Source organism: Oncorhynchus mykiss, chromosome 3 (genome assembly GCF_057628025.1).
Source record: "Oncorhynchus mykiss isolate SJ-2025 chromosome 3, ASM5762802v1, whole genome shotgun sequence".
Classification (NCBI taxonomy): domain Eukaryota; kingdom Metazoa; phylum Chordata; class Actinopteri; order Salmoniformes; family Salmonidae; genus Oncorhynchus; species Oncorhynchus mykiss.
This window is the reverse complement of record NC_143024.1, coordinates 70017828-70040626: the sequence shown is the minus strand read 5'-3', so window position 1 is coordinate 70040626 and position 22799 is coordinate 70017828. Positions and strand designations below refer to the sequence as shown.

Below are 22799 nucleotides of genomic sequence, written 5' to 3'. Positions count from 1 at the left end.
CAACTATGAATTCAATAAATATGCTAATAGTTGCTTCTATAAGGATGGTTCGTTGGCAATATTCTATTTTTTAAGTTGCAAAGGAAGGAGGGAGGAAATTAGTTGTACTGTATTCATGGCTAGTCATTTGAGTAACGGGGACGTTGTCTCTTTTCACAGCCACCCTCACCCCGGAGGACACTGTTTGTTTGTTTGTTTGAATTGTTAGTAATGAAAAGTTAATCAAGTGAGATAATTGAAATGCTGTTGAAAGGCAGAGAGAGGGAGGGGAGAAGACTTGTGTGACATGGTTTTTCATTACACTGTAACGGGGGGATTTATCTATTAATAAATGTATCGTTTCTATAAAATAATGGAGGGAGAGAAAAAGGTATGTTATTTGTATCACTTACAGCCTCTAGGCCCACTTATTTGGTGTCTACACAAGATGATGAAAGGAGTTTTATACCTATAGAAGAGGTGAACTGAAACACAATATATGCAGTTTGCCGTGTTGTGAAGAGTCTCCTTAGTGAGAGTGGCTCTCATAATTTAGGCATTCTGTATAAGACTAGGCTTGGGCAGTATACCGTATATATTGTAAATCGGGGTATTTGGAAATAACCATGGGATGGTCAATACCTACAGTAACGTTTTGCAATACGCAGATTGTGTCCTTAATTTCACCTGTCACATTATTTTACATTATGAACCTTACAGTAGTTCCCCATAACAGTTGAGCCAGTCACGTGTTCGTTTGTAAAAAGCACATTGGAAGAAAGCGGGAGCAGGTGAGTCCAGCTATGTATTGACAGTGGTCACGTTTTATATTGAAAGTCAACTGTGTTTTTTTTGCTTCAATAGAATGATCAGGGATGTGCAACTATAGTTTTCCTTCACAGAAAATACATGATTGCAACACATTTGGCAGAAAATATCTTAATTTCCATCAGATGACAACAGAAGTGCAACGCCATGAGTAAACGAGTTTGCAATGAATGTTTGCATAAACATATTTTTATATTTCTAATGTTAATCATAGAAAGAAAGCCAACTACATTTCCTAATGTTTTGTTTAAAGTTAATATTTCATTTTACTGGAGAAAGGTAGGCTGGCTACACCGAGAAAAGTACTGGAGAAAAGTAGCTACACATCAGTCAGAGCGCTGTCTGCTGATAGAATGCCTGTTTGTGAATTCTCATCCAAGTGCAACTGAAGCACAAAATGAGTCTGATGCCAATCAGAAATTACAAGAAGCATTTTAGACCTGCGTTTACAAAATGCAGCAAGATATTTCTAATGTGTTTTATTTTGCAATTAATAAGGTGACGGTCATCATCTACTGCAGTGGTCGCTTTCTGACATGTTCGAGAAGTCAAACACCTTTTGGATTATTTATCTGTACAGCTGCCACCACTTGATTTCCATGCATTTTTTATTCTCTCCGTTCTCAGCCTGTCTGCTCCTCCCCTCTCTTCTCGGAGCAGAGCATTCAGGCGTGTTGCCCTTTCAACTCCAGACTCCACACAGACAGATCGTGTACACATGCTGCTTCAGAGCCCGTACGGTTCTTCCTTTAGACAAGTATGCGTCAAAACTTTGTTCATTTGCACAATGTCTCTCATTCACATTCGCTTGTAAATGTCCCAACTCACCAAAAATGACATTAGGTAGCTCCTACCTAACTTTTTGAGCTGGCTTGCCTGTCTATGCAAATTTAGCTAGTTCGCTATTACTTGTCATAACTTTGTTAGCATTCTGTTACTAGATGCCCAATGGGCTTGTGTGTGTTTCTTTGGCACCCCTTTGTGTACTAAGACGGTAATACTGTATATCCTGGGATGAGAGAAGAACGGTATGACGATATGAACATCTGGATACTGCCCAAACCCTATAAGACTAAAGACTAAAACTTCAGGATAGGGGAATGTTATGAAATGTATTAGAAAGTGACTGAACATTTCAACATTTATCTAACAAGGCTGAGCAGTGCAGACAGACAGACAGATTTTGACAGATGGCAGTTTGGCATGAGAAATCAGCAGCGTAGTGTTTCTTTTAGGATAAAAGCACAGTTTACCCCCACACTCCAGAGAGAGGTCCATATTCTGTGGATCAAACAGAGATGCGCTGTCAAAACAGTGCAGTGTTTAAGGCATCAGGCAGCTACACCTCATCACTGTAATGTTTTAAGGCATCTGGAGTCTTATTATTGCAGTTGTATTTCTGTAACAAGATACCATTCAGGATGTTTCCATAAATGTGACTGGTTCAGGAGAACATTGGACGTCCAATGAAATCTGTTCAGGTTCAGTGATAATTATTAGAGCTCTCATCAGTCTGTATGGTATGCCTCTCTCATTTGCTTTGTACAGTACTACAAGCTTACTGTACCTTAACATCACAATTATTTACATTTCTTCAGAACCAATAATGTCTGCATAGTTTCCTCGAGCCATAGACTGTATAAAGAAACCTCGAACGCACAGCAAAGTAGATACAGTTCGATTTCAAAACTTTTAAAACCTTGACTTGAGAGAGACTCCACGAATACAGCAAAGAGCTGCTTTTTTTATGAGTAAGTTCATGTTTAATTTGTTATTCAGCACTGTAAACACTTTGTTCAACACTTGTATAATCCATAAAATGCACGTTCTCTCTACTTCCACTCATGCCACATACAGCACTGCCACTGCAATGAATGAGTATAGCAAAGTGTTCCGATAGGCTCGCGTTGTTATTATTAGTGGCTTGTGACTTGTTTAAAATCGAGGAATATTTCACTTTCTCTGGTCCTAGGAGTAACAACATTAATTGGTGCATGAGGCAGAAAAAAATGCAGCGCGACTTGAGTTGCCATGAAAACAAATCAAATGTATTTATAACGCTCTTTGTACATCAGCAGATGTCACAAATTGCTTATACAGAAACCCAGCCTTAAACCCCATCAGCTGGAAGGCTGTCAAATAGAATTGTATATGTCACATGCGCCGAACAAAACAAGTGTAGACTTTCCCGTGAAATGCTTATTTACGAGCCCTTTCCAAACAATTCTGTAAGGAAATTAACAATAATTTTTTTTTTTTAAGTAACACAATAAAATAACTATATCGAGGCTATATACAAGGAGTACCAGTACATGTAGGTAGAGGTTGAACAGTCTGTAGCACCAAGTCTGCATAGCCATTTAATTAACTGTTCAGTAGTCTTATGGCTTTGGGGTAGAAGCTGTTCAGGAGCCATTTGGTCCCAGATTTGGTTCTACGGTACCGCTTGCAGTGCGGTAGCAGAGAGAGCAGACTGTGACTTGGGTGGCTGGAGTCTTTGATGTTTAGGGCCTTCCTCTGACACCAAAAGTCCTGGATGACAGGGAGCACAGCCCCAGTGATGTACTGGGCGTACACACTACCCTCTGTAGCATCTTGCGGTCGGATGTCGAGCAGTTGCCATACCAAGCTTCTACATCTGCGTTGCTTGCTGTTTGGGGTTTTAGGCTGGGTTTCTGTATAAGAAGTTTGTGACATCTGTTGATGTAAAAGGGGCTTTACAAATACATTTAGTGACATTGAGGGAGAGGTTGCCAGGTCTGACCTCCTCCCTGTAGGCTCTCTCATCATTGTTGAGGATCAGACCTAGTACCTTTGTGTCATTAACTTAATGATGGTGTTAGAGTAGTGTGTGGCCACGCAGTCATGGGGAGTACAGGAGGGGGCTAAGCACTCACCCCTGAGGGGCCCCCATGTTGAGGGTCAGCGTGGCGGAGGTGTTGTTGCTTATCCTCACCACCTGGGATCAGCCCATCAGAAAGTCCTGTATCCATTTGAGGGGGAGGTGTTAAATCCCAGGGTCTTTAACTTAGTAATTGTTGTAGTCAATGAACAGCACTCTCACGTAGGTGTTTATTTTGTCCAGGTGGGAAAGGGCAGTGTGGAGTGCAATAGACATTGCCTCATTTGTGGATCTGTTGGTGTGGTACGGGAATTGGAGTACAGGGTGTCTGGCATGATGGTGTTGATGTGAGCCATGACCAGCTTTTCAAAGCATTTCATGGCTACAGATGTGAGTGTTAAGCGGCGAAAGTTATTTGGACAGGTTACCTTTGTGTTCCTGGGACAGAGACTATGGTGGTCTGCTTGAAACATGTGGGTATTACAGACTGGGTCAGGGAGGTTGAAAATGTGATAGAAAACACTTGCTTGATGGTCAACGCATGCTCTGAGTACGCGTCTTGGTAATCAATATGGTCCTCCGGCCTTGTGAATTTGAACCTGTTTAAAGGTCTTACTCTCATCGGCTACAGAGAGCGTGATCACACAGTCATCCAGAACAGCTGGTGCTCTCATGCATGGTTCAGCATTGCTTGCCTCAACGTGAGCATAGAAGGCATTTAGTTTGTCTGGTAGGCTCGCCTCACTGGGCAGCTCATTGCTGGGTTTCCCTTTGTTATTTTAAGGTCTCTCCGGAGATGTTCGAATGGGTTCAAGTCCGGGCTCTGGCTGGGCCACTCAAGGATATTCAGAGACTTGTCCTGAAGCCACTCCTGCATGGTCTTAGCTGTGTGCTTAGGGTCGTTGTCCTATTGCAAGGTGAACCTTCGCTCCAGTCTGAGGTCCTGAGTGCTCTGGAGCAGGTTTTCATCAAGGATCTCTCTGTACTTTGCTCCATTAATCTTTCCCTCGATCCTGACTAGTCTTCCTGTCCCTGACGCTGAAAAACATCCCCACAGCATGATGCTGCCACCACCGTGCTTCACCGTAAGGATGGTGCAAGGTTTCCTCCAGATGTGACACTTGGCATTCAGGCCAAAGAGTTCAATCTTGGTGGCCACTGACTAGTTAAAACTTTACATCTTAACAAGTATCTCTTTTAGAAGGCCAATATCACATTACATAGTTTCACAAATAGTTTAATCTTTACTCATTAATTTTATACAACTAGATGTACATCTGATCACTGTGAAGTTTACACACACAGAGGTACAGTTATATAGTTCTCCTGTCCTTCCCTGATTTCACAGAATAAAACAACTGACAGGAATGTTCTTTAATTACCTACGGACCATTCCCACATTCTCAAAAATATAAATATTGTTCAGTTCACCCATTTTGTGGATTAGGAGTTTTGGCGAGAGAAGCTCTTTGTTCTGAGACTCTCTCCCTCAATACTGCATGGCAGTTTCTACCTGGTATTTATGACCTGAGGTAATAAAACCTGGGTTAGGAGAGAGAGAGGGGGAGGGCACAATCTACACCCAGAAAGGGCCACGTCATGACACCATGAAACGGGTAGCAACATAGAAAGTAGCTGGCTTGATAAAAACGATGTTCATTTCCTCTGTTCTCTTTGCTCGCAATGTCATTTGTTTTTAGATAAACAGCTTGTTTTTGAATGGTAACTGTGTTAAGGCTGGGGTTTGGGACGGGATGAGGAGTACTGGAAAGGTGTGACTTTCAGCTTACAATAGGCCATAAGTATACAGCATATAACAACATACTGTAGCACCATGACCAGGATCTCTATTCATTTAAGTGAGAAGATTAGGGCTTTCAGGAGTAACGGAAAATCTAGCACAGACAACAATGTTTTTTTATTATCAATTAGTATATTTGAGTTTATTTACAATATTTGTTGTATTCTTTGCTTTGTCTTTTCTGGTGGATTAAACTGAAATTGGAACCATTTTTCTATGGCTTGTATAATAATAATAAAATAACAATATTTTGGAGACAATTTTTTTCTCCGAATTACCTAAAGTGAGTGAGAAAAAGGCCATTCTTGAACATGGGGTGAGACATTCTTACTAATTTGTAAATAAAGCCAATTTGTTACTTAGAATGATTTATTTCTGTTTTTAGAGGGAGAGAAACCAAAAGCCCACTGTCGCCTCATGGGTCTCCCAGTCGCAGCCGGCACTGGTATCGAGCCAGCATCTGTAGGAATTTAGCTTGCACTGTGATGCAGTGTCTTAGACCGCTGCGCCACTCGGGAGGCCCCACTTTGTGCCTTGCACAAAGTATTAAAATACAGAGAGGTGTTGGCAAGAGTCTTTTTTCCTGCTAAAAGCCCGTAATAGCCCACAAATTATCTCTAAATCCCGCAGCATAATCTCAAAACTTTTAGTTGAGCAACCACTGTAAGTGTGTGAAGTATGCTGTGGTGATATTGTGGTTACAGTATGTGTATACTGTATGTGCAGTATATGAGTACAGTTGCCAGTTTGTTCTATGTTCCCGCCACTGCACCTGTAGACTTCAGGGAGGTTAGTTACCTCAAGCTACTTTACAGACCGTACTAAGCAAACAGAGCCAGGTGGCTCAGTGGAAAAAGTTCATCATGGCATGCAGTCCTGTGAGAAGGAGTTCCAGCGTGCACTGCCCCGAGTGGAGTATGTGATTAAAAATAAACACGTTTTCTGAAGGTGAGAGAGAAGGGTTTAGTGCTTTTCCATATGGGTACCTTGGTATTATGCCCTCCTGGGATTTAGCCATGTATATTCATAAGAGAAGAAAGGGAGGAGGTGGTAGCAGGAAAAGTTGTCATAGACCCAGCTGGTTCTCTCTCTAACTTCTCTTAGTGACCTCAATTCCTCCTCCGTTTGTTCTACCTCCTATCGAGCCTGCTCTGCTCTCAGTGCTCTCTATGTGCATAATGGTGAAGTAGAACATATGTGTCCCAACCTGAGCTGAGCCCAACAGGTCACTGCCACTCCCACTCCAGCCAAATGAGATGCGTTTGTAATATTCCATCCCATGGAATCACTAAAAGGGCCACAAATCAGATATACTTCCACAGTCAATCCCTGCAGGGTGCCAGCTATGAGTAACTTGAGGAGGAGTATGACAGTTAAAACAAGAGCCAGTACAACTGTTACAATTATTGATAGATTTTTTTGTTCGTAAAAAATCTTAACAGGGCTTCAAACAACTTCTTAGTGAATGGATTAGGTAAATGCTGGTTGACAGGACGTGGCTAGAATGCACTATTGCATTAAGGCCTGCATGGAGTTTAGATCTCACAGGCCAATGACAGCCCTCTAGCTGTCTATAGGCTATATACATTACAGCAGTTAAACTGCACACTCAACAAATACTGTATGAAATCACTTTGGGAGGTAATAGTCATTCAAAATCATATATTTTAAGAGCGTTTAAGAAAACAAATACACTTACGCAGTTGCTCTATTGCAATGTCAACCACTTTGAGATCAATATTAATGCAATTCCTTTCCTTTGTCTTACTCTCCGCCAACACACCAAGCCAGTGCATCAGACTGAGCAGAACATTGTATTGAACAGAACAGCCAATGAAATGTCCAGTGGCATCCCAGTGAATGGGATGCGTTTTGACTGTTTTCAGCATTTCCTCGAATCAAAAGCCAAGATCATTACCTTGAATCGACACACAGTGTGACTTGTATGTCTTCCAGGTCAAAAAAGGTCACAGTATTGTCCGTACCGGCCAAGCTGACTGCAGCTAACGCGTACTTAATCAGCACTGCCCGGTGGGTGGGCTTTGTCAGTATCCCAGTAAGCCAGGTGTCTATAGCAGCTTGGTGTTGCGGTTTTAGAATGTTGTGAGCAACAACAACCTGTGTACAACACAACACTTGGTGCTAGTGATCTGCTGGTCCAGCCAATCACCAGCTCTGTTACTGACAAAATACCTGGGTGATAGGAAGTAACCTTGGCACGCTCACAGTGTTTGACTAGAGAGGGCAAATTATAAAAGAGCAGCTGCACTACCAAAATTAAACCATACCACACTAGAAAGGGAAACTGGTCTAATGCACTATTATAGTAATAAGATAAGAGTTTATTATTGCTGAAAGACATACTGCTGTCTAAAAATAACTATACCACATGCTTCACTAATACCAGTGTTGTTGATGTGGTCCATTCAATGTTCATGGACGTGAATGAGATACAACCAGCTCTTACCTCTACAGTGAACTCCTTCATCGAAGCCATCCTCACAGTCTATGGCTCCGTTGCAGAGCTTGTTGAAGTGAATGCACTTCCTCGTCCCTATGCACTGTATGTGATTCAGGGGACATCTCACCACCACGTCCCCCGCACCTGGAACAGAGAAGACAGTCACTGTTAGCAAGCCCTGTATGGTATGATATGTCATAATTGTCTATGTTCATTAGTAATGGGGGAAAAATGCTATCCTGTACAGTTACATATCGCAATCAAATTTTGGGATATTTTACTCTTCTTTTTTCACTGTAGATAGCATTAGCTAGAGCTAGTCGCCGCTACCTGCACAAAAACTCTGGTATTTTTCATCCTATAGCTTGTTATCCTAGCTATAAGTAGTGAGCTTGTTCTCCTAGCTATAAAAAGTGAGCCAACATGTTTTCAGCACTTATTTCCATGACTGATTAAAACTCATTTTCTGATGCTCTCTCCTTTCTCTCCGCAGCAGGCATAGTGAGCAATATGTTTGCAACATCAAATCACAATAAAATTACAGTGTCAAATCGCAATACATATAAAATCGTGACAATCATGGTACGTCTTGCATCGTGATGTCGCTGGCAATTCCCAGCTCTAATGTTCATTACCTAATTCTAGGTGTTAGATTCTAAGGAACACCCAAAGGTGATTAACTGAATTGCCATATTGTGCATTTGATAATAAACCCTCAGAATGCACAGTTGAAACCTTGAGCTATGAGCAGACAATCAACAATAAATTACACAACACTAATCACTATACCTAATTACTCCTAAAAGCATTTATTTTTATGATCATTGTTTGGAGACATTTTATTTTCATACTCTATAATCTTTTCCCACCGCGCTGTTCCTCTACAGAAAACATGATTACCATTCACAGAAGCACATCAGAGTAAAATATATAGAAGGCATATGCAAATTCTGTTTACACTTGACGGCATTGTTCTTTATACACAACAGATGTTCAGTGAGCTACAATGGGAAAGCCACGCTCCTGAACCACACACGGAAACCTATAACAGTGTGTAACCACGGGCGTGCGAGCTCTCACACACACAGAGCAGAGAGGAAACAGCTGTTTAAGGATTCATGAGGCATATAGGTGACCCTCATCTGCGTGGCAGCAGCCCACCAGAGTACATAAAATACATCTGACCCAAGCAGCCAGCATTGTAAATGTGTCACATTGCACCTTAACTGCATTGGTATCAATTACCATTACGTCAACACTAGCCACTTAACAAGGAGATTTATTGTTACACGAGACAGGATCTCTTACCGATCCCCAGAGTTCCTCCATGTTGCTCTATACGAACTCATATCCAACCAAGAGCACTTGAACCATCCTCGCTGAGCCATTACTTCTTAACAGCTTTCATTTATACTTCATAAGGCAGGATGATGCCACAATTAAGGTGGCCATTACAAAATGGTCTGTCATTCCCAAGAGATTTAAAGAATACATTTGTTGGCGCAATAGAAGTGAAACCATAATGATTCCCTGTAACCATGCCATGGTCTCTACTCTCAGGCCTGCATTATTACATGTAATGCATATGAGATCTTTTTAAGTCTCTTATTTCTTAGACACCTCACCCCAGCCCTAAGGATATGCAAGATTTAGGCAAAGTCAAATATAAGTGACCCTTTCATACATGAGCAAAATGGCAGCCAAATCAACTGGGCTCTTTTCACATTGTTCCTCTGAGACCTGAATGATAAATCCTATTAGTTTCAGAATGAAGCCAACATTGCACACAATAGGTTGCACTCTTTGCCCTAGTATTATTATACTAGGAGAGGAGTCACCTAACGCTTCAACCAACATGAGAAAAAGAGGTGCAGCAAAAATCACAACATTTGAAGAGAAAAGGGTGTGGCCACTTCCAGTATATTCACTTGAAAACTGCTTTTCAAAGTAAATACCATACAGAGAAAATCGATGCTCGCTGCTCATCCACAGAGCCGTTTTCTTAATGCATCCAAATAATTTACAAACACATTATATTGTTACTGCATCCAGAGAATCTATTTACGGTAGTTAACAAAATAATGTTTAGGTCTCTGACAACATGTCCCAATTCTCTTGCTGCGTGTGCACTGATCTAATGCAATGAGAGAAAGGCATGAATATTCATTGATTCTGATCCACCATACAGGAACACACAGATGGTCTCTCTACAGTTGAGAGAGGATGACAATCACTCTACTTAGCCCAGCGCAAAACTACCAACCACATTCTGCTCATTATGGTGCTGGAGGGTCCGTGGAAAAGTTAACAAAACTTATATTTCAACACATCAAACAGCCAGGGACTATAAAGTTTAGATAATTAGGTATGGCATGTCTTCAGTGGGTAGATAGATGCCAAATGCAGGGAACTGTAGCTCCTGTAACTGATGTCTTTGTTTACCAAGTTGTGATATTTAAGTCTCTCCAATTACTGTAGATCAGAGTGGCACATCTCCAGTCTCACAATAATTGATTAATAAATGAATCAGGTCAAGACAAGGGGGAAGATGTTTAGAGTTGGGGGTGCTGGGGGGGAGGGATAGTAGAATACAGTTGAGCAGACATGTTTTTAGGATTTCCACATAAAAAATGTCATGCAATTCGATGTAATTTACATGATAGAAGACATGAGCAGAATATTTGTTTTATACCACACAACTGGCAAAATGCAGGTAGGGTGGCCACATTTAAAATACCAAAATGCTGGACAACAGGATGATTTTGCGGGACATTAGTGGGACAGTGTAGCCTACATTATTTATTTATTTTACCCCAACACACACACACAAATCTCCCTACCGCTCATGGTGTAGTGCACATTTTGTAGGTGCCGAAGAGGAATGATGTCATTATTTCTCAACGTTTGTATCGACATACAGTATGTAGACTAGTGAATATCATTATAGAATATGCATAGAATGCATCCTCCAATTGCAATGTCTGCTTATCCCCACACATATTGTCTCAAGAATTGTTTCGATTTTTAGTAGTCGTTCAAAATAGGCCATGGCATTATTATTCAATTGTGAATGACAATTCTTTGAGCATTACCAGTGAAATGTCCAAGCTGCAGCCAATAATTTGAACTCAATTAGTTTCATGGGAATATGCATTTACAGTAGATCTTCTTGAATTACTGTTTTGTGAGAAAATTAGAGTAGATGGTTCACAAACTATATAGCCTTCCTGTATTTTGTTTCAATCAAAGAACATTCTGCCTAGGGACACGCTGTTGAGTTTTGGCCGATGAGATGTTTTTTTTACTATTCAGCTACCATCCTAAAATCGTATAGGTAAAGGGGGATACCTAGTCAGCTCACAACTTAAATGTGTCTTCCGCATTTAATAAAGGAATGTTTTGGTTATCCTGACCTGGACCCCATGTACAGTATAATAATAGCCCATTATGGGCTGTTTGTAGGACAATATACCTTTACCCCAACACCTCTCTGTATTTTGATACTTTGTGGATGGGGGCTCCCACAGTGCAAAATGCATTTTTAATTTAGAATCCTCTATATGTAATTATTGGCGGAGAGTCACGTCATGTTTTTTGATATACTGTAGGCCTACCGTAGGTGACATGAGTTTCACTAGTGTTGAGTAATGTCCTGTTAAAAGTGGTGTAGGTGTTATTTATTTAAAGAGCATATTGAAGTTAGAAGCAGTAGGATTTGAAGCAAAAGCCTACAACTATTTTAGCACCGTTTCATTCTGCTCTGAGACAAGCATGGGGACTGGTTTTGATAAATCAATGAGATTTTTATTTTCACTGAATCTCCGTTTGGGTATTAGTTAGACTAGAATTTGAAAATTAGAGTGTTGAAATGTTATGCTGTTAGTGTAGCCTTTATTTAACTAGGCAAGTCAGTTAAGGAAAAATACTTATTTACAAGGACACCCTACTCATTCCTCCCAGTTGGTGAATTGAACCCCGTTCTCCCGCAGGACACTGGATTCTTTAGCTAAATAGACCAGTACTGTACTCCCGACCATCACGTTGGACAGTGACATATTTTCCATTCCATCCTAACGGAAACCCAGAGGGTTTTTCATTTTCCTTGGAATAAAAACGCCATAATATTAATCAAATTAATTAAGCAAGTACCAGTCAAAGATTTGGACACACCTACTCATTCCAGGGTTTTTCTTTATTTTTGCTATTTTCTACATTGAAGAATAAAAGTGAAGACATCACAAGTATGAAATAACACATATGGAATCAGTTAAGAACAAATTCTTATTTACAAGGACATCCTACTCCTTCCTCCCCGTCGGGGAATTGAACCCCGATCTCGCGCGTGCCTGCAATCTCTAGTACAGCCATTATTGAAGGCTACCAAATGCTTCTCAAAGATGCCCTCTGGTGGTCAAACTAGCACTAACTAGCATTAACGGTACCAGTGGTTCACACTTAAATAACGTGCCATAGATTTCTGCGGCACCATGCAAGCTGCACTGCAATTCGCTGCAACTTATCTCAATACTGTTTTGAAAGTCTCCTTTCTTAACGGTTTTACATTCCTTGAGACCAACCAGAAATGTTTTGTTGGCCAAATATTCTCAGATTTTGTGGTCTCGTTTCTGCATCACCAAATTTTGTACAGGAAAAAGAGTAGGCTAGGTGTGCTTCAATTGTTTGTTCAGTACACGGACGCACTCTGCCAGTTCTCACAATGGTGCTTGTTCAGTAAAGTTTAGATTAAAGCTGAATTAATGTCTTGGAAGATCACAATGATTAATTATTATTCTATACTTAACAAAAATATAAGCGCACAGTTCAATTGTTGTTGTTTTTTACTGAGTTACAGTTCATACAAGGAAATCAGTCAATTGAAATAAATGCATTAGGCCCTAATCTATGGATTTTACATGACTGGAAATACACATATGCATCTGTTGGTCACAGATATCGTAAAAAACTCTGTTCACAACATTGACATAAGCAAGCTGCTCACCCACACGACGCCATGCACGTGGTCGGCGGTTGTTAGGCCGGTTGGACCTACTGCCAAATATTTTAAAACAATGTTGGAGGTGGCTTATGATAACTGAATGCTCATTTCTCTATCTGGCAACAGCTTTGGTGGATATTCCTTTAGTCAGCATGCCAATTGCATGCTCCTTCAAAACTTGAAACATCTGTGGCATTGGGTTGTATGAGAAAACTGCACATTTTAGATTAGCCCGCTATTGTCCCCAGCACAAGGTGCACTTGTGTAATGATCATGCTGTTTAATCAGAATCTTGATATGCCACACCTGTCAGGTGGATGGATTATCTTGGCAAAGGAGAAATGTTCACTAACAGGGAGGTAAACAAATGTGTGCACAACATTTGAGAGAAATACGCTTTTTGTGCATATGGACATCTTTTATTTATATTCATATTTTTTTCAATACACAAGCCATATTATAAATATAATATAATAGCATAATATAACGTTACTGTTATAACAATGACACCACCTAGCCTAGTGGTTCGAGCCAGTAACCGAAAGGTTGCTGGATCGAATCCCAACCTGACAAGTAAAAAATCTGTCGTTCTGAGCAAAGACAGTTAAAGACGTTAAAGTTCAAGGGGGCCGAATACTTTCGCAAGGCACTGTATTTGAAAAACACCTTGATTATTGATTATAAACAACGTTTGCCATTTTTCTGTCGATATTATGGAGCTAATTTGGAATATTTTTCGCCGTTTTCGTGACTACAATTTCCGGGCGATTTCTCAGCCAAATGTGAAGAACAAACGGAGCTATTTCTCCTACAAAAATAATATTTTTTGAAAAAAGGAACATTGCTATCTAACTGGGAGTCTTGTGAGTGAAAACCTCAGAGGTCAAAGGTAAACGATTTAATTTGATTGCTTTTCTGATTTCTGTGACCAAGTTACCTGCTGCTAGCTGGACAAAATGCTATGCTAGGCTATCGATAAACTTACACAAATGCTTGTCTAGCTTTGGCTGTAAAGCATATTGAAAATCTGAGACGACAGGGTGATTAACAAAAGACAGTTAAAGACAATCAGAAAGAATGTTGGTACTTATTTATTTTGATCCAAAGCCATGAATGAGTGAGTCACTCAGCTTTATGTAGGTGCCGCTATATGACTGTGTCATAAACTTGATAAAATACAACGATATTTGAGGTTATTTCGTTTTCAAAAAAACGAAAGAGAGAGATTGTAATTTGGATAAAGGACAAAATAATATTTGCAAAGACCAAAACATTTAGTTCTGTTTTAAGAGGGAGAGAAACACTGGACCAATTACGTGATGCCCATGAAGGCCAAAATATAGCCCTGCTAATAGCCATAATGGCGCTCTACAACGTGACCTTGTGTTTCAAAGAGTATTTTCCAGTAAGCAACAATTTGTTTACCTTCATTAGACAACTTTGTTCCAATATTTCTGTAATTCAGTGATATTTATTCCCATAGTAATTCATTATGGATCCATAATTAAATAATTATCAGCATTTTGAAAGAGTATTTTTATCATTATTTTATTAATGAAAGCATAAAGATGTTGATGAATAAATACTGTACTGCTGTTTTGAGTTAGAAATATAACACTTCAGAGCATGGAATACATTGTAGGTAGGGGGATGTTCACACCTACAGTAGCTGGGCTATAAAGAGTCTATTGTCCTGCTAATCGGGCTTCAAGTGTTCAAAATGCCACCAGCTGTCCATCACCCACTGTAAATAAAAACACAGCATCTTTTTTACATTCTGTTTACATTCTTTATTGTAACCACAATGTCACCAATCATTTGTATCGACCTTTCCAATTACTTTCAGAGTTTGGGATTCATTTGATTAATATTATGGTGTTTCGATTCCAAGGAAAACAAAAAACCACGGTTCAATTCACCGACGGGGAGGAAGGAGTAGGGTGTCCTTGTAAATAAGAATTCGTTCTTAACTGTGTTGCCTAGTTAAATAAAGGTTACACTAACAGCCTAATATTTCAACAACCTAATTTTTGATTTCTAGTCTAACCCAAACAGAGATTCAGTGAAAATAAAAATCTAATTGATTTATCAAAACCAGTCCCCATGCTTTTCTCAGAGCAGGGTGAAACGGTGATAAAATAGTTGCAGCCTTTTACTTCAAATTCTATTGCTTCTAACTTCAATATGCTCTTTAAATAAATAACACCTACACCACTTTTAACAGGACATTACTCAAGACTAGTGAGTCTCATGTCACCTATGGTAGGCCTACAGTCTATCGAAAAATATGACGTGACTCTCCGCCACAAACTACATATAGAGGATTGGAGGATATTTCTGTAATTCAGTCAAATGTATTCCCATAGTACTTTGTTATTGATCCATAACTAAATAAACATGGGCATTTTGAAAGAGTATTTTTATCATATAATAAAAGCATAAATATGCTGTTATTAGTTGCATTGTTTTAGTTTGAACCTGCAGACTGGCACTAAGAACAGAGCAGCGTGTCACGACTTCTGCCGAAGTTGGCCCCCCGCCTGTTCGGGCGGTGCTCGGCGGTCGTCGTCACCGTCCTACTAGCCACTACCGATCCTGTTTTCGTTTGTCTGTTGGTTTTGTCTTATTAGTTTCACCTGTGTGTATTTTAGTTTAATTAGCGTCCTTATATATAGTAGGTTGTCCCGCCCTTATTTTGTGTGGGATTGTTTTTGTTATTCTGTTGTATGGATGTTTTTCGTGCATGTATTCTCCGGACTATTTTGGTCCTGTGTTTTGGGCTGGTTAATTGTATGCGCCCTGTGTGTTGGCGTGACCGTTTTTGCACCGGAGAATAAATTGACACTCTACTGAACCCTGCTCTCTGCGCCTGATTCCACCCACCACTCCTAGTGTCTCGTGACACAGCGGGAATATTTCCCTAGTTAGCGCCATTATTAGTGCAATGCCCCTTAAAGTGTTGCCAGTGTGGCGGGGTGGGGGTCCACCCCACCCCTTTCCTTCTCCTCCCTTCCCCATGGGCTAGGTCGGTCACCTGTGCACGGCTCTGCGGCCCATCCCATGGCCCCTGCCCTCGTGCCTTGAACCTCATGCGCTTTCAGTTGATACAGCTGGAGAACTGCAAGGCAGTCCCATTGTGCTCCACTCGGGAGGCAGGACCAATATATATTGTCCTGCTAATAACAGGGTTAATAATATATCTGGGAGAATATCCAACAGGCTTTTATATAATTCTAAATGAATAATAATAAAATATTTTGGAGATGATTTAGTTTCAAATAACGTAAAATGAACGAGAAAAAGGCCATTCTTGAACATGGGGTGAGACATTGTTACTAATTTGTAAATAAAGCCAGTTAGTTTGTTGTTTAGAATTATTTCTGTTTTTAGCAAAAATCTACAGTCATCTCATGGGTCAATACACCCAGTCACTACAACGATACAAGCACCCTTCCTAACTCAGTTGCTGGAGAGGAACAAAACTGTGCAGGGATTTCACCATTAGGCTAATAATGACTTTAAAACAGTTACAGAGTTTAATGGCTGTGATAAGAGAAAACTGAGAACGGATCTACAACATTACAGTTACTCCACAATACTAACCTCAATCACAGAGAGAAAATAAGTAAGCTTGTACATAACAAAACTATTCCAAAATGTGCATCCTGTTTACAATAAGACACTAAAGTAAAACTGCAAAAAAATGTGGCAAAGAAATTAACTTTATCTCCTAAATACAAAGCGTTATGTTTGGGGCAAATCCGACACAACACGGTAAGTTTTTCTGGGTACATCTCTAAGAGCTTTGCACACCTGGATTGTACAATATTTACACAACATTAATTTTAAAATTCTTCACGCTCTGTCAAGTTGGTTGTTGATCATTAGTAGACAGCCATTTACAAAACTGTAACTAGGCCCCTCAGGAACATTCAATGTCATCTTGGTGGTTTAGGTTATTGTCCTGCTTAAAGGTACAATTGTCTCCCAGTGTCTGTAGGAAAGCAGACTGAACCAGATTTCCCTAACATAATGCAGCCACCAACATGCTTGAAAATATGAAGAGTGGTACTCAGTGTTGCTGTAATCTCTGCAAAAGGTGATTCTAACATGCATTGACTGAGGGGTGTGAATACCAGTGGAGGCTCTTCAGAGGAGGAAGGGGAGCATCATCCTCTTCAGTGAATTTCATAAAAATGTAACTTCTTATTGCTGGGGGCAGTATTGAGTAGCTTGGATGAATAAGGTGCTCAGAGTAAACTGCCTGCTACTCAGGCCCAGAAGCTAATATATGCATATCATTAGTAGATTTGGATGGAAAACATTCTGAAGTTTCTAAAATTGCTTGAATGATGTCTGTGAGTATAACATAACTCATATGTCAGGCAAAAACCTGAGAGAAAAATCCAACCAGGAAGTGGGAAATCAAGTCATTGCCTATCAAATATACAGTGTCTATGGGATCATATTGCACTTCCTAAGGCTTCCACTAGATGTCAACAGTCTTCAGAACCTTGTTTGAGGCTTCTACTGTGAAGGAGCGGGGAATGAGAGCTGATTGAGTCAAGTGTCTGGCAGAGTGCCATGAGCTCATTCAGGCGCGCTCCCGTGAGAGGTAGCTGCGTTCCATCGCATTTCTAAAGACAAAGGAATTCTCCGGTTGAAACATTATTGAAGAGTTATGTTAAAAACATCCTAAAGATTGATTCTATACTTCGTTTGACAAGTTTCTACGAACTGTAATGGAATTTTTTGACTTTTTGTCTGGTCTGCTCGTCGTGAATTTGGATTTGTGAACTCAAGGCGCGAACAAAAAGGAGGTATTTGGACATAAATTATGGACTTTATTGAACAAATCAAACATTTATTGTGGAACTGGGATTTCTGGGAGTGCATTCTGATGATCATCAAAGGTAAGTGAATATTTATAATGCTATTTCTGACTTCTGTTGACTCCACAACATGGCGGATATCTGTATGGCTTGTTTTGTTGTCTGAGCGCCGTACACAGATTATTGCATGGTGTGCTTTTTGGTAAAACTTTTTGGAAATCTGACACAGCGGTTGCATTAAGGAGATGTTTATCTAAAGTTACATGCATAACACTTGTATTTTCATCAACATTTATGATGAGTATTTCTGTAAATTGATGTGGCTCTGCAAAATCACCGGATGTTTTGGAAGCAAAACATTACTGAACGTAACGTGCCAATGTAAACTGAGATTTTTGGATATTAATATGAACTTTATCTAACAAAACATACATGTATTGTGTAACAGGAAGTCCTATGAGTATCATCTAATGAAGATCATCAAAGGATAGTGATGAATTTTATCTCTATTTCTGCTTTTTGTGACTCCTCTCTTTGGCTGGAAAAATGGCTGTGTTTTTCTGTGACTCGGTACAGACCTAACATAATCGTTTGGTGTGCTTTCGTCGTAAAAAGCCTTTTTGAAATCAGACACGGTGGTGGGATTAACAACAAGTTTATCTTTAAAATGGTGTAAAATACTTGTATGTTTGAGGAATTTTAGTCATGAGATTTCTGTTATTTTGAATTTGGTGCCCTGCACTTTCACTGGTTGTTGTCATATCGATCCCATTAGCGGGATCTAAGCCATAATACGTTTTAAAACTGTAAAACATTAAACAAGTTATCATTTTTAGACAAACCTATAGTGAATATAATCAAGTCACCAAACAATTGATTAAAACACACTATTTGTCAAAAAAGGTCTACAGTAGACTCAACAGCATTTTGTAGGGTAGCACCATGTTGTAGTTGGAGGACAGCTAGCTTCCATCCTCCTCTGGGTACATTGACTTCAATACAAAACCTAGGAGGCTCATGGTTCTCGCCCCCTTACATAGACTTACACAGTAATTACGACAACTTCCGGAGGACATCCTCAGGCTATCAGAGCTCTTGCAGCATGAACTGACATGTTGTCCACCCAATCAAAGGATCAGAGAATTAATCTAGTACTGAAAGCATAAACTACAGAAAGCTAGCTAGCACTGCAGTGTATAAAATGTGGTGAGTAGCTTACTCAAAGAGAGAGAAAGACAATAATTTAACAGTTTTGAACAAATTAATTACTTACAAAACGAAGGAGAAGTAAGAGAGAAATATAGTGTCCTTTTTTTCAGTTTCACTTATTTATCTAGCAAATTAGCTAGCTAGTTTAATACCCTACTGAAACACCCTGCTCAAACAGAGGGATGCATTGTTAGCTAGCTGGCTATGACTATCAAACACAACACTGAAACTCTTCCAAGTCAAGGTAAGCTTTTTGTTTTATTAATTTATTGCCACGGGGGCCCACTGGTGTAACTGCTAACTGACTGTACATTAATGTTACTGCATGATTGTAGCAGGTTTACTAATGCGTTAGTCAGCATAGCTAATAGAACTATGACGTTACTTTAGCTAATATTGGGACAACGGTGTAGGCTGTGTGTAGCGGTTTGGCTTGTTATGTTTTTTTTGACTAGTCACATACAGCTGATGTGTTGTGCATTGAAGTCCACAAGCGAAGGTACAAGGTGAGAGCAGGAGAGTGCATAGAAGGAATACAACGTGGCTGCTATGAAAGTGTTCAGGGGTGTATAAATTCTGCAGATTCTGTTGAAAAACATGAATTAAAAGTAAGCAAATGTCCAATAGAAACTCTTGTTTGCAACGATGATTACCCCCTATATCAGCTAGATGCAGTCGAAAGTGTGCAAGGCAGTATTGAAAGTCACTGTCTGTCCACTGTCTGTCTGTCGCCTCAAATTTGTCTCTCGACCTGTGTGCTCCTACGTTGTAAACTCTCATTCATAGGCTAGGTTGTAGCAACCTCATGATGGGTATAGGGAAAATTAGACTATCATATAGTAGCCTAAACCTACTGCATCGCTGTGAATGGAAAATTAATGAGTCATCCAATATGCTTCAATAGAAAAAAATGCCATGCTAATGAAAAAAAAAAAATCCTCTCCCATCTTAAACAGCACTGACCGCCATTGGTGAATACTTATGTTCTCCTGCATTGTCTTGGTGGTGTGCTTAGGTTTGTTGTCATGCTGGAAGGTGAACCTTCGCCACAGTCTGAGGTCCTGAGCGCTCTGAAGCAGGTTTTCATCAAGAATCTCTGTACTTTGCTCCGTTCATCTTTCCCTTGATCCTGACTAAGTCTCCCAGTCCCTGCCACTGAAAAACATCCCCACAGCATAATGCTGCCATCACCATGCTTCACCGTAAGGATGGCGCCAGGTTCCTTTCAGATGTTAAGCTTGGCATTCAGGCCAAAGAGTTCAATCCTGGTTTCATCAGACCGGAAAATATTGTTTCTCATTGTCTGAGAGTCCTTTAGGTGACTTTTGGCAAACACCAAGCGGGATGGCATGTGCCTTTTACTGAGGAGTGGCTTCCGTCTGGCCACTCTACCATAAAGGCCTCATAGGTGAAGTGCTGCAGAGATGGTTATCCGTCTGGAAGGTTCTCCCATCTCCACAGAGGAACTCTAGAGCTCTGTCAGAGTGACTATTGGGTTCTTGGTCACCTCCCTGACCAATGCCCTTCTCCCCGATTGCTTAGATTGGCCAGGCAGACAGCTCTAGGAGGAGCCTTGAAGGTTCTAAACTTCCATTCCATTCCATTTAAGAATGATGGAGGCCACTGTGTTCTTGGGGACCTTCAATGATGCAGAAATTATTTTGGTGCCCTTCCCCAGATCTGTGCCTCAACACAATCCTGCCTGTGAGCTCTACGGACAAGTGCTTCAACCTCACGGCTTGAATTTTTCTCTGACATGCCCTGTCAAATGTGGGACCTTATATAGACAGGTGTGTGCCTTTCCAAATCATGTCCAATCAATTGAATTTACCACAGGTGGACTCCAATCAAGTTGTAGAAACATCTTAAGGATGATCAATTGAACCAGGATGCACCTGAGCTCAATTTCGAGTCTCAGGGTCTGAATATGCAGCACCAGTCAAAAGTTTGGACACACCTACTCGTTCAAGGGTATTTATTTATTTTGACTATTTTCTACATTGTAGAATAATAGTGAAGATATCAAACCTATGAAATAACACATATGGAATCATTGTGTATCCAAAAATGTGTTAAACAAATCAAACAATATTTTATATTTGAGATTCTTCAAAGTAGCCACCCTTTGTCTAAATGGCAGCTTTGCATAAAAAATTTTTTAAACCTCTCCAATGTGTGTGTGTGCACACGTGTGTGTGTGTGAGTGTGTGTGTGTGTGAGTGTGAGTGTGTGTGTGTGTGTGTGTATGACCACAGGAAATGAGGGATCACCCAGGTATGAAGTACACTGAACAAAAATATAAATGCAGCATGCAATTTTAAAGATTTTACTGAGTTACAGTTCATACAATGAAATCAGTCAACTGAAATAAATACATTTGGCCTAATCTATGGATTTCACATGACTGGGAATACAGATATGCAGCTATTGGTCACAGATACCTTTAAAAAAAAATGTAGGGGCATGGATTCAGAAAACAGTCCGTATCTGGTGTGACCACCATTTGCCTCATGCAGTGCAAGACATCTACTTCGCATGAAGTTGATCAGGCTGTTGCTTGTGGCCTGTGGAATGTTGTCCCACTCCTCTTCAATGGCTGTGCGAAGTTGCTGAATATTGGTGGGAACTGGAACACGCTGTCATACACATTGATCTAGAGCATCACAAACATGCTCAATGGGTGACATGTCTGGAGAGTATGCAGGCCATGGAAGAAATGGGACATTTTCAGCTTCCAGGAGTTGTGTACAGATCCTTGCAACATGGGGCTGTGTATTATCATAATGAAACATGAGGTGATGGCGCCAGATGACTGGCAAGACAATGGGCCTCAGGATCTCGTCACGACATCTGTGTACGTTCAAATTGCCATCAATAAAATGCAATTGTATTCGTTGTCCGTAGATTAGGCCTGCCCATACCATAACCCCACCTCCACCATGGGGCACTCTGTTCACAACATTGACATCAGAAAACCGCTCGCTCATACAATGCCGTACACACTGTCTGCCATCTACCAGGTGCAGTTGAAACCGGGATTTATCCGTGAAGAGCACACTTCTCAGGCGTGCCAGTGGCCATTGAAGGTGAGCATTTGTCCATTGAAGTCGGTTATGACGCCAAACTGCAGTCAGGTCAAGACCCTGGTGAGGATGATGAGCACGCAGGTGAGCTTCCCTGAGATGGTTTCTGACTGTTTGTGCAGAAATTCTTCGGTTGTGCAATCCCACAGTTTCATCAGCTCTCTTGGTGGCTGGTCTCAGAGGATCCCGCAAGTGAAGAAACCGGATGTGAAGGTCCTGGGCTGGCACGCTTACACGTGGTCTACCGTTGTGAGGCCGGTTGGACTGCCAAATTCTCTAAACTGATGTTGGAGGCGGCTTATGGTAGAGAAATTAACATTAAATGATCTGGCAACAGCTCTGGTGGACATTCCTGCAGTTATCATGCCAATTACATGCGCCCTCAAAACATCTTTGGCATTGTGTTGTATGACTAAACTGTACATTTTAGAGTGGCCTTTTATTGTCCCTGTGCACCTGTGCACCTGTGTAATGATCATGTTGTTTAATAATTTTCTTGATATGATATTCTCTTGGTAAAGGAGAAATGCTCACTAACAGGTATGTAAACACATTTGTGCACAACATTTGAGAGAAATAAGCATTTCTAGGATCTTTTATTTCACCTTATGAAACATGTGACCAACACTATATTTTTTGTGTTTACATTTTTTGTTCAGTTTAATAACCATCAAGGGTCATAACCCAACCTGTTTGTGTTTCATGAAGAAAAAAAGTAACATCCTTCTTAGTTACAGAGGGTGCAGTGAGAGAGACTACTGTGCACAA

General features: G+C 40.4%; 1 protein-coding gene across 1 annotated transcript in view; it reads right to left on the bottom strand.

Annotated features, from left to right (window-relative positions):
* The window catches only part of LOC110504354 (low-density lipoprotein receptor-related protein 1B), a 422565-nt gene that overhangs the window by 265473 nt on the left and 134293 nt on the right, over positions 1–22799 (bottom strand). Inside the window, exon 3 of the mRNA XM_036965026.2 lies at positions 7918–8055. Coding sequence (XP_036820921.2) covers positions 7918–8055 — 138 coding nt within the window. The remainder of the gene's footprint in view (positions 1–7917; positions 8056–22799) is intronic.